We start from the raw sequence: 20,455 nt of genomic DNA on the forward strand, positions 1-20,455 counted from the left end.
GAGGTGAAACACAAAGACACATACACTTGTTTTCTGTTCCATCCATCATGTCCTCCGGTGACAGCAGACTCTTTTCATTTCCAGATTGCCACTCTCACAGTGGCACCTCGTCTCATCATACATCTGTCCCACCATCCGTCACCTCACCCCACAGATCCCAGTCCTTCCTCAGCAGTCCCAGCATGCATTGCCCCAGCTCACCACACAAACCCACAGACATGCTGACTCAGAAAGGTAGGGATGGGCTCATGAGTACAAAAAATGATGAGATAGCTCATGAGAATTAGTTTTCTGCTGCATTATTTCACCTCATACCTCTGCTGCGTTCTCTCTTTCTTGCCTGTATCTCTCTTTCATTCTTGTGCTTTTGAATTCTTCTTTTCCTCCCAGCTCCAACTTCAGTCTTCACCTCTACCCCCTTCCACCCTCCCCCCTTCTCCTCCTTCACCCAGAGGGCACCTTTGCCCTTCAATCCCCACCCCACAACCCTGCGTACCCGTTTCCCAGGCAACGGGGGAGTGGGTTTCTCCCTGGCTGAGGTGCATCAGGAGCTGCAGATGTTACAAATGCAGCTGGGAGACAATGACAGTGCGTCGGTTGGACTGTATATGCATGTGTTTGTGTGTTTGAGTGCGTTAACAAAATAGATTTTGGTTGAAGTTCAATAACACTTTGCAGCAAACCAGACAATCAAGACATTGCTGGCAAAGAAACCTTTAGGGAAAACTTTTATTCTGCGTTGAACACTGAAGATGATGAAAATCTTCCAGCCCACATCCTAACTCGAATGTCTTCCCCAGCATTATAAAGTCAAACTTTCTAGAGAGTCTTGACATATTTTTTATAACTTCATTTGTAGATTTATCACATCACAGAATGTTAGAAAATGGAAACAAAGGAAGGAAAAACAATTATGTCACAAATAAAAGAGAAATCTGACAGGAAAGAGGATCCTGTGTAGCTCACTGTAAGTTATATTTTGAAGGTGTCTCGTGCTTATCATCTTGTAAGGCAAGCAGGCAGTCTTTAACAATGTAAAACACCAAGGTGATAATAATGCTAAAGAAACTAAATGGAATAACCTAAGTCTATTGCAGACCACCAGAAGTGTAGATGCTTCAACAGCTTACAGACATGATTGATTTTATTTGATTGTAGCCAAAGTCAAGCACATGTAGTTAAAGCACCATGAGGCTGTGGCAGTGCAGTGTTTGTGTGATAGTACCACCAGAGGGCGCCAAAGTTTGAAGTTCTTCGCACAATGGCCTCAATGAAAAGAACCCAGACTGATGGGTGGGATGATTTATGACCTTTTCTCGAATAAAGGAGTAGAGCAACATGTCATCATTGTAATCTATGGATTGAACATCCAAATAGGATAAACCATCGAGCTGCCACTTTACAGCTGTCTCAGCATCAGTATGAGGATCATTGATGTTAATGCTGCTGCATGCTACACATGCATCTTTTCTTCTCCTCTTCCCTTTGCCTTTATCTTTAACTCACTGCACTGTCTTTCTCATTAAATATCTGTCTTTCATTTGATACTTCATGAACCCAGAGCACTCAGCTTGAGAAGGATTTGCTGTGATTTTTAAACACTAATGAGGGGATGAAGTTTAAAAAAAGAAAGAAACCAGACCGATTTTGATGACTGATTAAGTCGTTCACTACGTCAAAAGAAATTCCTTCATCTTCCTTCCTTTGTGTCCCACTAACATCATATTGCTTTGTCTCTCTATCCCTGTCAGGCTTGTTTGCAATGTTCTGTTCCTTTATTAACTGATATTTAATTGTACTTACTTACTTCATGTTACTTTATCTTCAGGGTTTTCCACTCCGCAGTCCAAACCTCTTCAGGGTTTCCCATTTGCCCACCAGCAGCCCGACTCCTCCGCCTACATGCCTCTCTCATACCACGGATACCAGCCGTCTCCTTTCAGCAGCGCGACCAGCAGCAGTCTGGATGCCAGCTCAGCGATGAAAGCTGGGGCCAGTCTGCTGGAGAGCAGTGCATTGTGGGATATGAGCTACGGTACCCGGCCGCTGAGACTCGGAGCTGACCTGTCTTCAGGATCCTCGGGGTACCAGTCAGGCACCAGCAACGCAGGTAGACACCCAGACACTACCAGCTCCATCCACTGAGGGATGAAAGCTCTGAAAACTAATGAGTGGATTAGATTCTCTTTGTTGTTTTTGTGTCATTATTCCATTTTATATGCACGTTATGCTGAATTTCCAGAAAAAAGGTTATACCACTTTTACATGAAAACATGTTTAATACATATTCAAATGGTGGCTGAGTCTTAAATAATACTCATTGTTGGCACAAACCAATATAAAGGCTGGTCGCTGATAAAGGCCACACTCGTAGCTCACATGGTTGAAAACTGTTCTTTTCCACAGAGCTAAATCGGTTCAACAAAAGTTTTATTTTTTTGGAGGAAAATGCTGTTTTCATTCAATAATGAAGTCAAATTGTTTATTTTACTATCATCAATGAAACTCAACACTTCCTGAATGTTTCACAGGCCTACCAGGTCCTTTAGTACTTGTACAAACCCGCCTTTGTATTTTATATTTCTAGTGAGATACTGCAGTTTAGAATAAAGAATAATGTGACAAAAAAGACTATTGTGTTTGTGTTGTAGGTTCAGACCTAATGAAGGAGCACCTGAGAGAGATCAGGAGTCTGAGGCAGAGACTGGAGGACTCCATCCAGACCAACGATCGCCTCCGGCAGCAGCTGGAGGAGAGACTGGCCCGCACCTCCATTGAGAAAGGTAACACACACAATTATTCCTTTCAAAGAAGCTGTTAATGAGTAAGAACCCAGAACAGGTTGTGTCATTTGTTAGGACAATGGACGAAGTAGACAGTTGGTAAATACTCTCATTATAGAGATAAAACACCTTAAATATAAGCAAAACATTAGCTTGTTAGCTTGTTAGCACGTTAGCTCAACATTATGCAGTGGTATAAAGTAATTAAGTACATTTACTAAAGTAGGTCTACTGTAGCCTACTTAAGTACAATTTTGAGGTACTTTACTTGTGTATTTACATTTTCAGCTACTTTATATTTCTACTTCCTTGTCCTCTCCAGGTGCTCCTACCAACATCTACATCCAGGGTCTGGACTCGGTCGGCCAGATCTCCACTGAGATCAGACTTCTGAAGGAGGAGAACGTCAGTCTGCAGAACCAGCTGAAGCAGGCCACCAGAGGTATAGTCTGATGCTCACTGTGGGCCAGAACCTGGAGAGAAATCCATAAGTTGTATTTGGCAGGTCGGTATAATGTAAGTATTTAACGTCCTGTGTCCCCTGCAGAGGCCAGCAAGGAGGCGGAGCATCTGAATGAAGCAGAGCTAGAGGCGGAGAAGTGGGCGGAGCAAAGCAGGAAGCTGCAAGCTGAGGCTGAAGCTCGCAGCCAAGAGATCGCACAACTGAAACAGTACAGACAAACGAACCAGGAAGCCATCAACAGGTGTGTGTTCGTGTACTTTGTGTTGACATTTCAGGACATTTTTAGAAAGTGAGCATATTTTTGGAAAGAGACCATTTTGACAGGTGAACCCTCAAAAGGCTGTTTCAGGGTTAAGACTAGTTGTGCCTCATTTGCGTTCTTCCGTACTTACACTTGCTATTTTGAATGCACAAGTGCGTTCACATTTACAAGTATGGCAAAATGCAGTGCATTATGAGTACCCAGGTGGTGTACTCATGACGGTGAAAAGGTTGAGTGTACAGGCCACATAGCGGAAAGGGAAGGATCACCAAACTTGTGAAAATGGTGGCAGAGGAAGCTGCAGCCTTTGTTGTTGCGCTGGTGAACTTCGGAGTACAATTAATACAATTAATTGTCAAGTGAAAAAACACAAGTAGGTCTATATGCGAGTACACAGTACTACAGGCCACGGCTACTACATGACACACTCTCCTAATGTTCACTGTTTGGTTAGGTTTAGGAAAACATCATGGCTTGGTACACTGTGATAGGTTACAGGTGCAACAAAGCACTCCTGACTGCGCTCAGTGTGGTTAGAGGTGAGACAGACTCTCACGCTCTTTAACCTGGTCAAGTTACTCTTTAAGGTTAAGTTATGGGTCTAGGAAATGACCTCCATTACCTCTAGCAGAATTTTCTGATAATTTGCTTCATATAATTAGATCTCGATATGACATTAACTAAATAACGTGTGATTTCATGTGTGTGTTTTCTTAGCCTCCAGCATGAGGTGAGCGTCCTCAAGCAGCAGCTCTGTGAGAGCCACAGTCTAGTCCACTCTCTCCAGTGTGAGCTGCAGGTGTACCACAGAGTGTGTGGAGTCAACACAAACACACATGCAGGTAAGAGGTTGCTATATGAACTTCCGTCATAAGACGTCATAAGCCCCTAAAATGTGTTTTTTTTACAGTGTACCTGTAAAACTATTTCTCAAAGAATTGTATATATCTGTGTTTGTGTGATTCCAAGCAGGTCAGGCCAGTGACGGTGACAAACTTGGACACAGCGCTGTGACCTTTGACCCCAGAGATCTGCACATTCAGCTGGAGCAGCAGCTGAGCGGACAGGACACACATCCTCGATCTAGGAGACAGCTCTTCAACGGTCAGTATGGCAGAACACTAGGATTAAGAAAAATGACTCTAGATTCTTTTGGAGCTCAATAACAGAGAAAGATGTGATATTAAGAAGCAGATTCTTGCAGTTCAGCACTGATGGAAATCTTCCTCCACAGAAAACGTTCCCTCCCCGCCTGTGAGAGACACTGGACTCGTCAGTCCTTCCTCTCCTCTACATCCTGCGCAGAAACAGGCAGAAGAAAGTGGAGCAGCTGATCAAGGTGAGAACCGAACAGATGTACCTGAAACAGTCATCTTCACTTATGAAAGCATCACAGTCCTCTCCTTTAACTCCCGATATACTGTATGACACAACATTTGTAATGTTCACTAACTTATCAGATTGTCTTATTATTCTGTTGTTACCTCACGTGTCTCCCTCCTGCCCTTATTTCTAATCCTTCCCTGCAGCCTCGATCCTGCAGGGTCAAGCCCCCGACGGCTCATTCGCCAACCATCATGGCCGCCACGCAGTGGGTCATATTGATGACTTCAAGGCTCTGCAGCAGCAGATCCTGGAGGGCAGCGCTCTGCTCCTGAAGATGGAGACTGGTCTTTATTCCCTGAGCACCCCACAGGAGTTCAGCCTTCATCAGGTGAGAGAGACAGTAAGCAAAAAACTTAGATTTATATAAACATATTCATTTGTTTATTCATTCATTTATGTATGCAATATACTGTATATACATATAATTATTGAGACTTCTAACAGGCTGAGGACATTTGGTTGACTAAAGGTCAAGGTCAACACTTTTACGAGAAACAACTGTGTGAAATAAAACTTTTATAAAAATGCCATTATGGAATAAAAATAAACTTTGAACTCCAATTACTCTCACTCTTAAACAAGAATAATACAAATTACATCTCATAGTAAATAAATAATAACAATTAATTCAATTATTTCATTGTTCATTGATTTAATTAAATTTTTCTGTAATTATTTATATTATTTATTTTATTATGTCTACATAATTTATTTTACATCTACCCACACCAGTGTTACTCATTGCGGGGCTCGCGAGCCTCCTGCGGCTCGCCAAGCTTTAATTGGTGGCTCGCGTGGCAGTGGGCTAAATAAAGGGGTGATAGATATGATTATGGAGTCAATACAGATATTTCATAAAAACACTAAAAACAAGCTATTACATATAACCCATTAAAACACTGAGTCTGCTCTATTAGCCCACAAATAATATGTATGAATAATTGATAATAATAATAATTGATAAAAGATGCAAATATAGACAGGAACAAGATATTTAAACTTGCTCAGCCGACACTGACTCACTGCTGAGTTGCCAGTTTTGGCGGTCTATCAGCACGACAATGGTGAATGTGCTCTTGGACGGGTAGATACATGGTGGGCTAGTATATAAATAAATAAAACTTAAGGTAATTAAAAAATATGTTATCATAAGCATGCTTACGAATATGGACAGTTGCTAAAAAATCATTTATATCGCTAAATTGGAACATTTAAATTGGAGGATACTACGACCAACCTGACACTTTATACCTGCGTTAGCTTGGCTCCGGTCGACTTGTTTCACCATTTCATGCTGGTTAGCACGTCTTTCTACAGACGTAAAATGGATCGATTTCTTATTAAAAAAAAAAGTTGGACAGAAACAAAGCGTGACAAACGAGGAAAATTAAGATTTGGCTTTGGCACATTCAACCACCGCAAATCCAGAGGAAGATGCTGGAGATGTGGTTTGTGGACAGACAACAGCTGCTCCCGTTAAAAAAGAAAGGTACGAGCCATACAAGACGAGCATAGGAACATTCAGGAAAAGTGGACAGAGGAATTTGTATTTGTCCTCCACGAGTCGAACCCTTCGTGCTTAATGTGCAAACAGACCCGCTCTGGTTTCAAGCAAAGTCATTTGGAGCGAAATTTCTAAACGACGCATCCAAAATTCTTCTTCTCTTTCTGGAAAACAAAGGCTCAAACACAGGACAACTAATACAGCTGAACGATTAACTGAGGCATCTTTTGACATCGCATGGATTTTGGCTCTGGCAAAAAAAACCTTCTCAGACTCAAAAATTGTGAAAGACTGCTTTTTGGCTTCAGTATTAAAATAATCCTGCTTTTATTGGTTGGCTGCATTGCATATTGTTTGTTCTGGGTGAGATGACAGATTAATAAACAGACAGACTTTTTATGACTGGATGTAGCTTTTCATACTTTGCGCTAAAAGTGGCTCTCCTATTGACTTTGTCCTATCAATGCGGCTCTCATCTAAAAAATAGTGAAGACCACTGACCCACACTGTTACCAATACTTCAATAAAAAAAATATTGTTTTTCTTTTATTGATTATCGTTATTATAATTATGTGAATACTTTTAGCTGCTGGTCATTTTAGAAGTTTTAACTGTAACTTCAAACATGTGTACCTGTGTACATATGTGTACCTTTGTGTGCTTTTATTGACTTGATTTATACATTAACAGGGAACATAGATGATGGATTAATCACTCGATATTTCATTAACATCTTGTGTTGTGTGTGTCTCAGCCTTCAGACTCAGGTTCTGTCAGGAAGATGCTGTCTGACACTAAAACCCTGCGACAGATCCTGGAGGAGGCCGGCTCTCTGCTCAGGATGTTCTGGAGAGCAGCTCTGCCAAACCACCAGGAAACCAAACAGGTCTGAGCAAACGCCTCGTGGTGTGACAGAGACAAACCACAGAGTGTGATGTAAAGGAGCCGAGAGCAGACGAGTTTTGAAAGCCTTCAATATCATTTTTATCTCCTGCCAGTGAAGTCAGCACAGACATGCATATTAAATACATATTTTTCCTCTTACCTGTAGAACTGTTCTAGATAGACAATCTAGATTGTTCTGAGTTGCCGAGTGTTGGAGATATCAGGCGTAGAGATATCTGCCTTCTCTTGAATATAATGGAACTCGATGGCACTCGGCTCGTGGTGCTCAAATCAAAAGATTTATTCACTTTGTTGTAGAATACAAGATTATAGGACTCGATCATAAACTACAAAAGTTGATTTTACGCATTAAAAAAAAGAAGAAAACAGAAGAAGATAGCCATTGAACTTATGCACCTGGATGTGTGGACAGACTCTAAACACTTCCTCCATCTGTGCGTGTGTGTTTACAGGATCAGTCTCTGAGGGAGGAGGTCGTCTCTCTCCGTCTGAAGCTCTCGGAGCAAGAGCAGGCTCTAAAGGACGCCATGGAGAGAGTGAAGAGCTCCAACCGCACCAAAGATAGCATGGAGCACTTTATAGTCAACCAACGTGAGTCACTCGTGTTCCTATCCTTTCTGGATCATATAAAACCATTAAGCATATTGTTGTTTCAGTCCCAGAGCAGCTGTGGAGTTGACTGAGTCAGAGTTATGTTTACCGCTCGTCTGAAAGCTTCTGCTTAACTGATTGATGAACACATGATTACTCACAGATGCTCTCTGTGCTTGTTTACAGTGTCAAGAACACATGACGTGTTGAGGAAAGCAAAGACAAACCTGCAGGTGAGTTCATTCTGCTCTTCAGCATCATGATAAACCTTTTAATCTAGCAGGTGAGAATAATTTACATAATCACAAGTGGAACAGTGAAAGTAAAAACATCCTTGTTTCCTTCTCGTCTCTGTAACGCCCTCTCGCCGCCCTCCTGCTGTTTCTCTTTACTCTGACTCCTGCTGAGTCACCTCAGGAGAACGAGCTCAGGATTTCCTCTCTTCGCCGTGCTTCTTTCTCCCCCTCCCCCTCCTCCTCTTTCTCTTTCTCCCCCACCTCTTTCTCTTTCTCCCCCACCTCTTCCTCTTTCCCCACTTCCTCCTCTTCCTCACCCCACTGGCCTGGTAAAGGTATGGTCCCCTGGCTTTGCTGTGCTCTGTTCACTGTCCCGATAACATGATAATGCTGCTTGTTTTGGATGAAAACTCTGGTATTAGAAGTATTTTCATAAACCAGTAAGAGTCACTGTTCTACGCAGACAGAGCCACTTTAAACAACCCATATTAGCTTTTTGCTAATGTTTCCTTTTTTTGTGTTGCATTTTCTCTCACAAAAAGAGCTATCAAAGCTTAGCTGTAGCACAATGAGCAGCTTAAAAACATACCTGCAACAAAACACTATCTGTCCTCGGCTTGCAAACTTGAGTTTTCAGTGGTCTTTTTTAAAAATTCTGCCTTCATGCCCTTATTATCAAAACAGTTTTGTCCTTGCCTTTAACAACAACACATTAACAATACAGTTGAAAGCATCTTGATAATAATTGTTTTCTACACCAGAGGTGACGTTTGTGACATTTCAGTGTGTGTGCACATACAGTACAGTTGGGTATCTGGAGTAATAAGACAACCCTTTGTGGCCTGCCTCGGTCAGAAAACATGGGATTCAACAAGTCTTTTAGATTTGACTCCCCTTCCTATATCATATGCAGGTTCATAAGAATACACCCACCCCATCTGAGTATCTCCACCTGCGGCATGAGAACTACCTTCGCAATTTTTCATGCAAGCCAGTCAGAGCAGACCAAGCTTTTTCAGGAGAGGGGTTTAAAGAGCGTTTCAGACACAGGGTGACTATAGGTATATTCAGACACAGTATGAGAAAAATAATTGTATTTGTGTTCTCAAGTTACAAATCATTGCCTTAAAATGACTAACTTGTGTGTACAGTAAGTTAATTCCCTCAAATGATTGTGTACACCTACCCAGCAGTTACATCATTTGACTAAATTGTGCTTCAAATGACTTAATTTGCCCCAACATTCTGTTCAGATTCTTTGCTTTTTCTTTTATACATCTGTACCCACGACATGCTGCACTAGAGCTTGAAACTGAGATTTTTAAAACTGGATGACAATCCTTCATGAAGTAAACAGTATTCATTTGAGGGAATTAATTACGTTTTTAAGGGTACTAATTACTAATTTGAGATGACAATTTATTTAATATTTTTCTTCCCAGACACTCAACAAGTTATGCAGCAATACCACAATGTCTCCTTCTTTTGTGTTTTTAGGTGAAAACACAGGACGCTTCTGTGAGCTCTCCTTCTCTCCTGATTGGGGTTTCCTGAAGCCTCGGACTTCCTCCAGCTCCTCCTCCTCTGCTGTCCACCAGCGCCCCCTGCAGTCAGCCACCCTGTAGTGCACCGGCCCCAAGTTCCCCACCATCTTCTCGTTCAAACAAAACAAACTGGAAATTCTGGCTCTCTTATTGGCTGGAGAAACATTTCAGTTGAGTGAAGTCTGTCTGAGTGTGTTTTGAGATTACTGCTGGTTCATGATTGTTTGTTAATGTGAATGATTGTAATTGTTTTATTGTTGGTTGAGGCCATCAACTGAAGTGTTTTCTCTCATTCGTATGAAACCAGTCGGAGTTTGGCTGGAGTTGGTTTATGATTCATGGCTTCTGATTAAGTTTTTTTCCCCCATTCACACAGATACAATCAGGTTTAGGCTATCAGAGACACTTAAGTCTAGGTTTGATAAGTCTGACCAGAGCAGTTTTAATGTAAAACTAGTCTTATGCGGTCTTGGCACATGAAAAGCAGCAACATTTTTATTGTATTTTCTGAATCCAAATGTGATATCAAGTATCTGTTTGACAATCATAACAACCACATAAGAGCAAATATTCTCCCTTGACTCGTAAATCAGAAGCTCTTAACCAAAAGCCAACTTCAGCCCCGTACTTCAGCAGGGATTCAAGAAACAAAAATCCACATGATGCCAGCAGGAAAGCGGCTTTGAAAGCTAAAACCAAACTGCAAAGTGCTTCCTCTGAGCCTCTGTTGAGGCTCGTGTGTGTAGTTAGTGTGTAGAATAGTTGCATGTGGTTTGAGCAGCTCTTGGAAACAAAGCCATACTCTTTGACGGTACAGTAGATATGTTTTAGTTTTGTCCTAATTGCACAAAAATTGTCATACAAATGGCCAACTACTGATAACATGGAACATACTATAGAACTACCAGTAGACAGTTTGGTCAAATAGCTGGTAGATAGTGTTCTCTTGTATTTACCCACAAATATAAAACCAATTTAGGATTATTTTGCTCATCGTCTACAAACTCCTGAGTAATACTGTTAAATATGGAGTCAGTTCTCTTCAGATATTTAATAAAGTATATGGGTCCAACCCAGTTTTTCCTGCTGAAACACAAACCTGCAGTGAAGGCCTTCTGATGAAGCTGCTGTAATATGCAGCATCTTGGTAAATAAGTGTTAATAAAAACAGACCGTCATAAAGCTGCTCAGCGGTTTGTGTGATGCCTTTCGTAAGCGATAAAATAAATGAACTTTATAGTGCACGGTCCAAGAGAGATGACATTTCATTTTTGTAACCAGAAAAATGGACCACACATTTATCTTTAATTTTATTATTATTATTTTTTATATATATCCTTTTTGGTGTTTTGGTTTTTTTTGCTAAATTTGTGCATCTCTTTTTGAACTTCCCTCAAGATCACTTTAAAAAAAAAAACAATCGTCAAGGGAGAAAACATCTGTATGTAAGGATATCTTTTTCAAAACTTCCGCAGGATTTGTGACGTTCACTGTGCAAATTATGTTTTCTGAAATTGGTTGTTTTACACTGGCTCCTCCAAATCTTATTTCTTTTTTTTCCTTTTTGTTTTTCTTGATTTCTCGGTGGTTAGCTGTTTTTTTTGTGCATGAACTGTGGCTTCACTGCCCTCTGATACTTTTACTGAAATATGCAATTTTTGGGTTACTGTGCAATAATAGCCTTTCTTGTTGCTTTTTGTTGATGTTTTCGCAATGGATATTAAAGTGCCATGTCATCTGTTTTAGCTTTGAAGTGGAATTGATTTAAACAAACTTACTTTTGGATAAATATGTCCAGTTTTGTGACAATCAATTTAAAGCAGTTTTAATGGCCCACTAATTTTTGGCTTAACACGAATCAGAGTTTTGTATACAATATGCAAAAAAAGGTAAAGTAACAGCATAAAAGAGTACTGTAATGATATAATTATAAAGCAATAAGGTAAACCAAAGTGAACGACTTGTATGTTGTCAAATCAGGTGTAAATTAATCACGCTTAGAGATTTTTTGTCTAATTCCCCACTTGTCAAAGGTCAAACTTGGTGTCTGTGTGGTTTTAGGAACCACATCTCATGTATGTACATATTAAAGGAAGTGTGTACATCGATGCAAGTTGTTTTGTTGCTGTTCGACAAAGACCGTCTGTATTTTTATGCATGCTCTCTTTATTAAAAATGTTTTGGGGTAAAATAAAATAACCTTTGTATTAAAAAGGGGACAAAACAACATCTGTCTTGTTTGTCGTCTTTCTTGGATCAACTATATTACAGGCTTCTTTTATTTTGCTTCTCTGGAGTGAAGTCAAATACAGCCCCACAAGCAACAAGCAGCACCAGCAACACTTCAGGGTACAAATTGCAAAGATTGCTGAATTATTTTTATAATAATGATGTAAAATAAATATACAATAATGTTGTTATTGGGGGAATAAAATAACACAAATTTATTTATAGCACAATTCATACACGTAGGTGGTTTCAAAGCAATAAAAAAAGAAAATGTTGTCAAGAAATGATTTAACTATAGTGTAGTATGTTGTATAAAATATATAGGGCCAAACTGAAATTTACATTTCAAAGATATGGTAAAAATATATATAACAAAATATTTATGCTCTGTATAAATCTACACATTTCTCATAAATACATCATTATCAGTTTCTTCTTCTAATCAGATCTTTTATCCATCCATTCATCGTCTACCGCTTATCCGGGGTCGGGTCGCGGGGGCAGCAGCTCCTAGTAAGGAACCCCAAACTTCCCTTCTCCGGGCCACATCCACCAGCTTCGACTGGGAGATCCCGAGGCGTTCCCAGGCCAGTGAGGAGATATAATCTCTCCACCGAGTCCTGGGTTTTCCCCGGGGTCTCCTCCCAGCTGGACGCGCCTGGAACAACTCCCTAGGGAGGCGCCCTAGGTGGCATCCTTACTAGATGCCCGAACCACCTCAACTGGCTCCTTTCAACGCAAAGGAGCAGCGGCTCTGCTCCGAGTCTCTCACGGATGGCTGAACTTCTCATCCTATCTCTAAGGAGAGACGCCAGCCACCTGTCTGAGAAAACCCATTTCAGCCGCTTGTAACCGTGATCTCGTTCTTTCGGTCATGACCCAGCCTTCATGACCATAGGTGAGGGTAGGAACGAAGATTGACCGGTATATTGAGAGCTTTGCCTTCTGGCTCAGCTCTCTTTTCAGCCACAACGGTGTGGTAAAGCGATTGCAGTACCGCCCCCGCTGCTCCGATTCTCCGGCCAATCTCTCGCTCCATCGTCCCCTCACTCGCGAACAAGACCCTGAGGTACTTGAACTCCTTCACTTGGGGTAAGGGCTCATTCCCTACCCGGAGTAGGCAATCCACCGGTTTCCTGCTAAGAGCCATGGCCTTCAGATTTTGAGGTGCTGATCCTCATCCCAACCGCGTCACACTCGACTGCGAACCGATCCAGTGACTGTTGAAGGTCACAGACCGATCATGCCATAAGGACCACATCATCTACAAATAGCAGCGATGAGATCCTCAGGCCACCGAACTGCAACCCCTCTCCTCCACGACTACGCCTCGATATCCTGTCCATGAAAACCACAAACAGGATTGGTGATAAAGCGCAGCCCTGGCGGAGGCCAACATTCACTGGGAACGAGTCCTGACTTACTGCCGAGTATCTGGACACAACTCTTGCTTTGGGCATACAGGGATTGGATGGCCCTCAGAAGTGACCCCTCACCCCATACTCCCGCAGCACCTCCCACAATATCACCCGGGGGACCCAGTCATACGCCTTCTCCAGATCCACAAAACACATGTAGACTGGATGGGTACTCCCAGGCCCCCTCCAGGATACTTGCGAGAGTGAAGAGTTGGTCCGTTGGTCCGTTGTTCCACGACCAGAACGGAATCCGCATTGTTCCTCTTCAATCAGAGGTTTGACTATCGGCCGAACCCTCCTTTTCCAGTACCTTGGAGTAGACTTTACCAGGGAGGCTGAGAAGTGTGATACCCCTGTAGTTGGCACACACTCTCTGGTCCCCCCTTTTTGAATAGGGGAACCACCACCCCGGTCTGCCACCCCCTAGGCAATGCCCAGACTTCCAGGCAATGTTGACGAGGCGTGTCAACCAAGACAGCCTCTCAACACCCAAAGCCTTCAGCATTTCTGGACGGATCTCATCAACCCCTGTGGCTTTGCCACTGTGGAGTTGTTTGACTATCTCAGTGACTTCCATCAGGGAAATTGACGATAATCCCCCATCAGCCTCTACCATAAAGGGTGTGTCAGTCGGATTCAGGAGTTTCTCACAGTGCTCCTTCCACTGCCCAATAACCTTCTCAGTCGAAGTCAGCAGGGTCCCACCCTTGCTGTACACAGCTTGGATGGTTCCCCGCTTCCCCCTACTGAGGTGCCAGATGATTTTCCAGAAGCACCTTGGTGCCGACCGAAAGTCCTTCTCCATAGCTTCTCCGAACTTCTCCCACACCCACTGCTTTGCCTCTCCATCGTACTCTCCAAGTAGCTTCTTCAGGCTCCGTTGCAATCCCGGCCACCAGGCGCTCGCTGTCGGGCCCTCCCTCTGGACTTGCCTCCAGACGGGGGTCTCGGGCTTCCTCCTTTCCTTTCCCTTAGTTTCATGAGGTCGTTTTTGAGATCCTTTAATAAAAAATAAATCAATAAAAGGTTAATATGACTGAAACTAACTAAAAGAAATAGTATAAAACCCTCAAGGCATGATTTTATTATCTTTCGACAGGTGGCAGTAGAGTCCAACAAAACTAATACTTGTCACCCTCACACATACACACACACACACACACACACACACGCACACACACACACACACACACACACACACACACACACACACACACACACAAGAAAGACAAGGGCAGACATTTAATATGAAAGAAAATTGATCAAAATTACTTTATTAACTTTATTTATTTATGTATTTATTTTTTATAAATGTCTCGCATGGGATAAGTCTAAGTGTAATTTTATATAAAGAAATCATCGCTCAAGCTGTGTCTCAAGTGAAGCTGAAACCAGAGAAAGGAAATAGATCAGTGTACTTTCAAAATAAAATATGTGACAAATACGATATGACATTGTAGACCAAATACCTGAATGTCAATATATATTTATGTAATTATTGAAGGCTATAAATGAAGTATTTCAGAGGGATACTCACACAGAGCATCAGTAATATTGTTTTAATTTTAATTGTATTATGTTAAGAGGAAACATTTATTGAAAAATGTCGAGTAAAATGTTCTTGTTGTGGGTTCTTGTGCAATACGCTGTAGCTACAGAGCGCCATGAGGGATAAATACATACAGAACATTTATACAGCGCTTACGTTCTGATTCCGAATAAACGATGTTTTTATTATAGTAAACTTCAACCGGACGTTGTTCTCGTTCTTGCTAGCTTGATGCCGCAGTGACCGTGTCAGAGTCAGAGTTAGGAAACAAGCTGAACCTTGCCGTGCAGCGGCTGTAGTTCAACACAGAGCTCGACCCGGTGTCTACACACAGAGCTTAGCATTTTTTATCTGATGATGGAAAAACACCTGAAAAGGACATTCACTGTCGGATAAACCACCAACACGGATAATACGTGCAGAATTCAGGTGGGAATCATCCGGAGCCGTCCGTTCAGAGTGAAGACCGACCTGTCATGGGTGTCACGGTGTTCCTGTGCAGGTAAACGTTAGCAGGCAGCCCGGCTAGCCGCGCAGCTAGTCACGCAGCAGGAAGCTAGCTTAGCAACAGCCCCTACTAACGAACTAAGTAACGAACTAACAAGTTGGGTTGGATGAACTGCTGCCGCAGACGACAGCCAAGCATGGATCATTTTTACCCCGCAAATTATGAACTGTCCTTATGAACGACCACAAACCGTCATTTGTATTGTTTATTTTATTGTCTTCAAGGAGAAACTAGTGGCTGGTGCTGCAAGGTTGATTGACAGCTTGTCACAACTGATATTCCAGATGTGCAGTCAGCACCAAAAGTGTAGCTAGGCTCTTAAATTAGCTAGCCACAGCTGCAGGACTGGCGACTGATCAGGAATGGCTGGTTGGATGGAACAAACTCTTCTTGAGTGGACTCTCAACAAACTACATCAACAAGCGATGAATTTCATTTTGGCAGCGAGGTGTCACTGAAGTCGACACCATCCCAGCTGACACGTTGCTAGTCTGCTAAGTGACTGACGTTACAGAGTGGATACAGCCACACCAAAACACGGGCTGTCAACTGGGCCAAACACACACACGCGGAGTGTTTATACAGTTCAGTGAGGAATGAAGAAGACAGAAAATACAAGCAAGAGGAAACTCAGCAACATGGAGAACCGGGGAGCAGAAAAAGATGTGAGTAGTAAAGTCTTTCAGGCACTGTGTCACTGTGTTATCAGCTAACACACAGGACAATAAACACCATAAAGTATATTGGCTTTTCTTTACATGCAAAACGTCATTGAAACATTTATGAATTCATTTTGATTTGAGCTCAGACAACATGCTCAGCTTTGCAATGTGGCACAACCTCCTTATCTACTTAAAGGACCATATCGGTGTTTTTATTTTAATTACATTTTTTATAATATAAATGTTTTTTTAGTAAACGTATTTATTTGTAATTGTTTTGGTCCATTTTCAACAAATCATGTGTTTGTTTCATTATTGTATTATTGCAGACCAGTGTTCAGGGCAAATATAAAAGGGTGGATTTCTGTCTGATACTGATCAGGATTGGTATCCAACGATTCACAAACCATGAATAAGATCTTCATATGACTTACACCTAGTCACACGGTGGTATAATTTAGGAGTGTGTTAATTGCATCACAGGCTGCTTGTATATGTGGTGAATAAGTGTTAAACACTGGGCACTTCAGGTGCAGAATTGAATGTAACACGTAACAGATGAATGAATTCATAATGTGTTACTACTACTTTCATTACTGAAGCTACGTAGTTGCTAGAGGTCATATAAAGCATATCTGGATATTACTGGATATTGTGTATGGATGTCATTGAGGGATTCTCCCTCCACCTTTCTCTGTTCCTGCAGGTCTGCATGGTTTTTCTTGAGATTAACTTTGATCCTTCTGATCAAATCTGTGGTTTTGCTCAGTCATTGTGGACGCTGGGTGCTGGGTGCTGTGGCCAGGTGTACAATTGCGTATATGCGTCTGTTGGGTTGCTTGGTGAAGCGAATGTAAAGTGGGGCACCGGGGGAAGGTCTAAAGTGCATTATGACAGCTAATCTCTGCTTTGACAGTGAGCAAAGATGTTGGGTTTGTAGTGATTGAGCAGTAAGTGGAAGAAGGGGGCAGCATGCATTGGTATCAGTCTTTCCCCTATTAATACAATTAGAATTAAAATGTAATCAAAATAAAAACACAGGTATTGCAGTATTAACACTTTTGCCATTGATCCATCCACCCCTAGCCATTTGTTTGTTTAACGTGTGGCTTTATTGGAGTCTGTGTCAATCTGAGATAGCTCACCAGTTAGTTTCATTCGTGTCATTGCATTGCAAAACATGCTTTTGATCTTGGCATCACTGGCAACACTGTGTATGTTGTGGCTCTGAACAGGATGACATACAAGCAGCTGTATTAAGACCAATGATCTCCAACATACTAACATAAATATTTAAAAGAGAAGCTACTGGAACACAATGATCATAGATATTCAGGCATAATGCAGCTGTTTGCAGTATTACACCACTGGTACAAGACTCTCTGGAAATAACTTCATGGAACTATTGGCAATTTTACAGATTAGATTAGTTGTGATGGTGGACTAAGGAGCAAGGTTCTGGCGCTTTCATGTGATTTTTCTTTTAACTTTTTCAGATATTGTAGGATTGTGCCGCCTTGGTTGACATGCATTATAATTGCTTTCTATTTTAATATGTTTGTCCCATCTGTCAGGCAGCAGTTCATTCATTCCTTTCATTTTGCTATGAGACTTGAAACTGGCTCGAGTAAGGTAATCCATAACAGTGGACATCATGTCTGTATTTACTGATTGTTGCGTGATAATGCAGACAAGATAAAAATATTTTATTTTCATGCTGGACTGTTATGAATCAACATCAATGGCTGCTTGTACGAAACACTATTCAGGAATCTCAAACACTACAGCAGATGACTAGCATTGATAAGCCAACATTGTGTTTTATAGAAACTGTTAACTTCAGTTTAAAGATTTAGATTCAGTTTATGCGTGCAATAAACATAGACATTGTCCTTTTTAATAATAAGAGCTGCTTCCAAAGATTAAGTCATCCTTGTAGCTCATAAATCCACATTTCTGCATGAAGTCATGTTCCTTATCCTCCAGACGTTAGATATGAGTGACTCACTCAGTCATGCAATATTACCGCACCACCCCGCCATTTGGGATTTTATGTGAATAATAAGATCAAATGTGGTCTAATTAATAAGATTTGCCCTCAACTGTCATGGTTCATAACCTTTTCCAGTTATTGAAATATCAGCACTTTGTCCTGAAATCAACTTAACAGGGGGAGAATTCAATTTCTTAGCTATGTTTGAGTCATGGCAGGGAGGTGTTGAGTTTGAGGGAGTGTGCTTTATGGTATCATGGGAAGTCAGACGTCAGATGTTTTTGAGTTGCTGCTGTTTTTATGTGTTTTTGTTTGAAACAGTATGAAATGGAGGACCAGACTGGGCGTTTTCATCTAGTGCAGGGGTGCCCACAGTTTTTGGGCTTGTGAGCTACTTTTAAAATGACCAGGTCCAAGTGATCTACCTGTATTAAAAAAAAATGCTGCGACGGGGGGTTGGGGGGTTGGGGGGGGGGTTGGGGGTGGTGCGTGTGCGTGTGCGTGTGCGTGGTTCACTCCTCTCCTTTCCTCCGCTCTGTCTCTGACTGTGTGTGCGGGAACGAAACAGAGCAGAGGAGGTGAACGCGCAAGGCAAGAAAAAAACAAAGAAACTTGAATTTCTGGGGGCGCGGGGTTCCGTTGGGGGAATATATATGTATATTTGATCAACCTTTTGGGTACCCCTAATCTAGTGCAACTTCTACCTATTGCTTACACTGTGACATGCAGGGGAATGAATCATGTCCCTGACTCTTTGTTATGGCGCTTTTATACTTCTAGCGGATGTCTGCTTGGATTTTGCGGTAAATTTGTCCAACTGAATTTTGAACAGGATCAAGGCTACAGCTAACAATTACTCTCATTACCGATTAATCTATTGATTATGTTGTTGAATAAACAGTTCCAAAGAAACATCGTCAAGTGTCTTGCTTAACCAGCCAAGCACGGAAAGATCCTCACATTTTAGAAGCTGGAAAGAGTTAATAACCAGCATTGTTGCTGATGACTTAATTAGCTACAATTTAGGGACGTCGCAATATCAGAAATTTAGTAATCGATCCCAATAGCAGTGAAATTCCACGATTCTCAATAACAATTCGATACCTCGGGAAAAACTAAAACAATAGATCCCATGTACTTCAAGACACACTAGTTTATTATCGTTTGCGTATTGGTTTCTACTAAGAGGTTAACGGCTAACGTTAACTACCTTTCCTCCTGTCAATTTTAACACAAATTTGCTGTTCACAATGTAGCATTATCAGGGAAAAAGTATGAGTCCCCTGGACGTGTTGATTGTGAGTTTACTGCGTCCCAAACACATTTTCTGTCGTCCCCGGAATGACGCGACCCTTTTGAGATCGAGCTCTGACGGTACTCACGAGCCCTTCTTTACCTCGGGTACTGTGAAAAGAAATTAGCAGAATTATTGCATCGACTTGGTAACAAAGTATCGGTTCTCGTGACATCCCCAGCTAAGTTGTTGTTGATATACATTTTCTGTCCATCTGCCAATTGTTTTGGCATTAAACAAAAGCTAAATCTTTTCAATGTAGCAGGTATTGCAGACCAGGCACTAACATCCCTTCTGCAAGTTTGATAATAGAACAGCAAGTTGCTTCCTTGTAAACATAGAGCCTGTATAAACATCTGCTGTTTAACTTGACTTTATTGCAGTTACATTTGAAGGCCCTCATAGCATCTCGTCTGACTTGTCTAACACATGTAACACACGCAGGTTTTTGTGTAGGAGTGTTAGCCTCAAGATACAAACAGCAGCTTCTATCAGCAGCCTGTCCTCAGGCGTCTCTTCACGTTCTGTTTCACACCGTCAGTGTCAACATCAAAAGCAGATTTAGCTGATTACAGTCACAACATTGGGACATTAATGATGTCATTGTCATTTCCTAACATGAGTGTGTTCCTAACACACAACATCCTGTGCAATCAAAGAATCCGTCAGCTATCCAGGGACTCTTTGTTTCCAACGGATGAAGAAACATTGCATGGAACCTGTTTACACGAGTCTGTTTGAAATGACCAGTACAGGAATGTATGAGGAATGCACCGTTTGTAACTGACTGGTCACATGTGTTCTCTGACATGCTTAAATGGGAGCAGTAAAAGCCATGCTGTCCACTAAACACAACAAACACTGTCAGACAATGTTCCTGCAGTGGCATTTAGTTCAGCTGTGTGAACAGAACGCCTGCTTCCTATTCCTTATTGTTTACTTCAGCTCTAAAGGTTTGCTGCATTGTGTTCACATCAAACCCAACACAGTAAAAAGGCCAGCGCAGTCTCTTATTCACTTTGGCATATATCTGACTAAAAGCGCCCTTAAATGCAGCTTTTGCTTACATTATTTCGATATTAATTTGCATCTTCCTTCTTTTCGCTTCAGACATTTTCTTCTTTTGA

At 41.6% G+C, this 20,455-nt stretch overlaps 2 protein-coding genes across 11 annotated transcripts in view; both read left to right on the forward strand.

Moving 5' to 3' along the window:
* pde4dip (phosphodiesterase 4D interacting protein) overlaps positions 1-11,902 on the forward strand; it is a 102,198-nt gene extending 90,296 nt beyond the window's left edge. For 3 of the 8 annotated variants that reach the window (XM_029429097.1, XM_029429098.1, XM_029429091.1), the window contains 15 exons: positions 85-234; positions 391-588; positions 1,829-2,110; positions 2,652-2,783; positions 3,106-3,225; positions 3,331-3,487; positions 4,226-4,350; positions 4,478-4,612; positions 4,743-4,847; positions 5,038-5,234; positions 7,153-7,284; positions 7,757-7,895; positions 8,082-8,128; positions 8,313-8,466; positions 9,629-11,902. In XM_029429097.1, the coding sequence (XP_029284957.1) occupies positions 85-234; positions 391-588; positions 1,829-2,110; positions 2,652-2,783; positions 3,106-3,225; positions 3,331-3,487; positions 4,226-4,350; positions 4,478-4,612; positions 4,743-4,847; positions 5,038-5,234; positions 7,153-7,284; positions 7,757-7,895; positions 8,082-8,128; positions 8,313-8,466; positions 9,629-9,756 (2,201 nt within the window). In that variant the 3' untranslated portion in view covers positions 9,757-11,902. Of the gene's footprint in view, positions 1-84; positions 235-390; positions 589-1,828; positions 2,111-2,651; positions 2,784-3,105; positions 3,226-3,330; positions 3,488-4,225; positions 4,351-4,477; positions 4,613-4,742; positions 4,848-5,037; positions 5,235-7,152; positions 7,285-7,756; positions 7,896-8,081; positions 8,129-8,312; positions 8,467-9,044 lie in introns of all 8 variants that reach the window. The other 5 variants (XM_029429093.1, XM_029429092.1, XM_029429094.1 and 2 more) reach the window with 5 other exon arrangements.
* Positions 11,903-15,138: 3,236 nt separating this feature from the next.
* Positions 15,139-20,455, forward strand: part of mast2 (microtubule associated serine/threonine kinase 2) — a 162,673-nt gene continuing 157,356 nt past the window's right edge. For all 3 annotated transcript variants that reach the window (XM_029429144.1, XM_029429146.1, XM_029429145.1), the window contains exon 1: positions 15,139-16,044. In XM_029429144.1, coding sequence (XP_029285004.1) covers positions 15,976-16,044 — 69 coding nt within the window. In that variant the 5' untranslated portion in view covers positions 15,139-15,975. The remainder of the gene's footprint in view (positions 16,045-20,455) is intronic.

This window comes from Cottoperca gobio, chromosome 4 (genome assembly GCF_900634415.1).
Source record: "Cottoperca gobio chromosome 4, fCotGob3.1, whole genome shotgun sequence".
Classification (NCBI taxonomy): Eukaryota; Metazoa; Chordata; class Actinopteri; order Perciformes; family Bovichtidae; genus Cottoperca; species Cottoperca gobio.